Raw genomic sequence first — 4,050 nt, 5'->3', positions numbered from 1 at the left:
TTTCAAATCTAATTTCGAAGGCAACACAGCGCCATCTTTCGGTACCAAAACCATAAAATAACTTCTCTGGCTGCGATTTGAACTCTCGTATGCATTGTTTTTGTTCCTAAACATAGAACGGTCTGTTTTACGAGTTTTCTCAGGCACAAATGTACGTACATAATTAAGAGACCTTCCGTGATGACGCATTCTCATTTTAATATGGCGCTACAAGAACATCTATACGGATTGCGTAGCCTGCCTTTGGCAGCGGCAAAGCTATACTTTTCGAAGATGGCTGCAGCAGAGACACAGACCGGAAGTGGGCTGGGAAACTACTGTGGGCGGTGTGGAAAAGTCGTCCTATAGCAAAACACTTCCCCTGGGTAACTGGCTCGTGCGTTGGTGGTTCCGGCTGCTGTCTGGCGGCAGCATGTCTGACACTTGGAGCTCCATCCAGGCGCATAAGAAACAACTTGACTCCTTGCGAGAGAGATTGCAGCGCAGAAGGAAGGATGTCACATCCCAACTGGGCCTCGGTAAGTGACTGATTGCACGGGGGCTTGAAGGGGTGAAGCGACTAAGGCAGGTGCGATTAGACCAAGGAGAGGTAGAAAGCAAGGGAGAATACAGATGGGTTAGCTACATTATTCTGCAAGACTTGCTGCATCGTTTATCATCATCTCAGTGCATGCATCGGTATCCTTAGACACCCACCAATTAGTGCGAAATACCATTATTTTCGTGCGCACAGCTGCTATGTGCCCCTGTGTCATGTAGTATGCACCTCAAGTTTGCAGTCTGTGACCTTTCATTGATGCTTCCTATGAGAATTATAAACTTAAAACGTCCAGCATTTAGAGGGCTCTTAGCCGTTAACCGAGTACTAACTGGAGTTAACACACTTGTTAATTCAGCACTATAAACAAAGCCTGGTCCTTCAGAATACATATCACAAAAAGACCAGTCTTTCCAATATTTACTTTAGTGCTGTATATAAACGTAGTCATCTATCCATTGGACAGCGCTTGATGGTGATCACGACACAATTAATGGTCTAAAAACATTTTTATCAATCAATCAGGTTTTTTTTAAGCGTGCTAATCACCCGTGTGGGTCTCAAGGCGCAAAGGGGGGAGGGGGCAGATCCGTTTCAGCTGAAGAGCCAGGTCTTGAGGGTCTTCTTGAAGGTGTTCAGGGAGGGGGCGTGTCTGATGTCTGTTGGATGCTCGTTCCAGGTTTTGGCTGCAATGTGGGAGAACAATCTACCGTCCGCTCTAGTTCTGTAGCTGGCAGGGTCTCAGATAGTGCGAGGTTGACGGATCTGAGTTTTTTTGGGGTATGTGGAAATTTATTCTGTCATTGAGGTATTTGGGTCCGCGGTTGTGTAGGCATTTGTAGGCGTGGGTGAGGATTTTGAAGATGACTATCTTCTCTACGGGCAGCCAGTGGAGTTTTCGCAGGTGCTGGTTGATGTGTTCGTGCCGCGGGATGCCGATGACCAGTCTGGCCACGGTGTTCTGTATCGTCTGGAGTTTTCAGAGTAAGGATTTGTTGATGCCGGCATGGAGAGCATTTCCATAATTGAGTTTGCTGGTGAATAGTGCGTTGGTGACTTTCTCTCTTGACTCGGGGGTGGGAGGGGAGAGAGGGATCTATTTGAAAGTCGTTCGAAGGATGCGGAGAGTGTTGAAGCAGCTGGAGGTGATGGCGTTGACCTGTCGGGTCATGGTGAGTGATTGATGCCGAGGTTTTTGGCGTGGTTTGCGTGGGTAGGTGGGTTTCCGAGGGCGGTGGACCACCAGGTGTTGTCCCATGCTGAAGGAGTGGTTCAGAGGACAAGGACTTCATTTTTTTCGGCGTTGAGTTTTAGGCTGCTGTTGGTCATCCAGACTGCGACATCTTGCATCGCTCTCTGGAAATTGAGTTTTGCAGTGAAGGGGTCCCTGGTGAGACAGAGGATGAGCTGGGTGTCGTCGGCGTAGGAAACGATGTTGAGGCCCTGACGTCTGACGATGGCTGCAAGGGGGCCATGTAGATGTTGAAGAGGGCCAGGCTCAGTGGTGTTTCTCCAGTTCTTCTCCAGAAGTCTGCAGGTGCGCCTGAGTTCTTGGAGGTCAGTGGTGAACCAGGCACCTTTTCTGGGACGCTGCTTGCCGTGGTTTCGTAGCGCGGCGAGCTTGTTTGCGCAGCTGGAGATCCAGGTGTGGAGTCCTGTGGCTGCTATGTTTGCAACGGGTGTCTCGGTGAGCGTATCTAGGATGAGGGCGGAGTTCAGTTGCTCATCTGTAACCTTGTTCCAGTTCCTTCGTAGTGGGTGGGGGGCTGGTTTTGGTGCCTTGGGTTTTTCGACGGTGAAGCGCACGCAGTGATGGTTGGTCCATAGCGGTTGCGTTGTATAACTGAAGTGAACGCTGCTACCTGCAGCGAAGATGGGGTCGAGGGTGTGTCCTGCTCTGTGTGTGGGTGCAGTGATGAGTTGCTTACGAGGTTGTCTCGGAGGGTGGTGGAGTTGGGGTCGCTGAGGTTGTCGAGGTGGTAGTTAAGGTCTCCAATGAGTATGTAGTTCATTGATGCGATGGCCTGGGGTGCGAGGAAGTCTGTGATGGCGGTGGCGAAGGGGGTCGGGGGGGTCTGTAGACGAGGGTTCCTCGGAGTTTGGTGTTAGGGCTAGTCTGGATCTGTAAGTGAAGGTGTTTGGCGGAGAGGAAGGCTTCGCTGGAGGTGGTGAGACGGAGGGAGCTCTTGTGTGTGATTACGAGGCCCTCTCCTGGGCGGTCCTTACTCTGGATCTTGTATCCGTCCGGGATGGCGGTGTTGATGTCGGGGGCGGAGGCGACGTTGGTCCAAGTCTCCGTGAGGAAGGCGATGTCGGGGGAGAGAGAGTCAAGTAGGTCCCAGATTTTTGTGGCTTGTTTGTGTACGGAGCGCACGTTGAGGAGGATGCACCTTAGTGTGTGGTCATTGCCGGTGTAGGCAGTGCCGGAGGACGAGGTGGTGGTGAAGGTCCGTAGGCAGTGGCGGCAGGCAAACTGGCCGTGGGTCGAGGTCGCCGAGGCCTGTAGGCAGTCTGAGTCTTCCTGGGTTCAGTTCTTGGAGTGCAGCAAGGTCGTAGTGGAGAAGTGTGGCTCAATGGTTAGAGCGGTAGACCCTGATGCAGAGGTCTAGCCCGGGACCAGGGTTCAATTCCCCGCCTCAGTGGGTCTTGGGCTCAAAATTCCATGAACCTGATAATTCTCGCCTCGGTGCCTATTCCAATCATGGAGTCCCACTCTGCAACTCAGTGCAATAGCTTGCTTAATCTCCACAACGGCCCCCACAACGCTAAGGATGCCTGGCCCCCACCTTGGGGGTGCCCAGGAGTGGACACCTCACAGGGAAAGCCAGGATGGGTTCCACAGCGGTATTCGTACAAGCGCCTTGAGACCCTTGCGGGTGAGTAATGCGCTATACAAGTATCAATTTACATATTTTTTTATTTTTTTAGTGGTGGGAGGACGTGGATCCAGGGTTCCTGGCGCTGGTCGCGGTCGGGGGCGCGTACGGGCATAGGCGGCTTGCCTTAGGCGTGCCTTCGACACAACCACACAGCGGCCACCATTAAGTAAGGGAAGGGGGGCGGGACTGGAGGTGTGGAGGCGGAGGATGTGTCTGGGGGAGGAGCTGCAGGGGCAGCAGCAGCGGGAAAAAGCTGACTCAAATTTAAAGCGTGAAGTCAAAAATTAAGCGTGAAAGTCAATATAACAAAATAAGTCAAATAGAGCAAGAATGAACCTGTCTCCCAGGAATTGTCAGGAGGAAGACCAGGGGTGAAAGTACAATGAGCTGAGGCGGGCCGGCGGGCTGCCAGCGTGAACCCAGAGGAAGGGATGGCTTAGGAGCTGAGGCAAAGTGGTGCTGCGAGCGGAGCTGCTGGGGAGAGTACTGGCCTGGACCAGAGGTCTAGGTCGATACAAGTTTCCAAACAGAGTGCTCTTATGACGGCCTATGGAGGCATGTTGATTTTTAGCAAAGCGAAGATCATTGAAAAGAGGGTGACACCTGCCAAGTGAGCGAGTTGGCAAATATGCA

The 4,050-nt window shown here is 52.2% G+C and overlaps 1 protein-coding gene across 1 annotated transcript in view; it reads left to right on the top strand.

Annotated features, from left to right (window-relative positions):
* Positions 1-234: 234 nt before the first annotated feature.
* Positions 235-4,050, top strand: part of METTL3 (methyltransferase 3, N6-adenosine-methyltransferase complex catalytic subunit) — a 159,586-nt gene continuing 155,770 nt past the window's right edge. Inside the window, exon 1 of the mRNA XM_078644855.1 lies at positions 235-518. Coding sequence (XP_078500981.1) covers positions 413-518 — 106 coding nt within the window. The 5' untranslated portion in view covers positions 235-412. The remainder of the gene's footprint in view (positions 519-4,050) is intronic.

This window comes from Lissotriton helveticus, chromosome 5_1 (assembly GCF_964261635.1).
Source record: "Lissotriton helveticus chromosome 5_1, aLisHel1.1, whole genome shotgun sequence".
NCBI classification, from domain to species: domain Eukaryota; kingdom Metazoa; phylum Chordata; class Amphibia; order Caudata; family Salamandridae; genus Lissotriton; species Lissotriton helveticus.
Note: the sequence above shows the minus strand (reverse complement) of the source record. Positions and strands in the feature narration are given on the sequence as shown.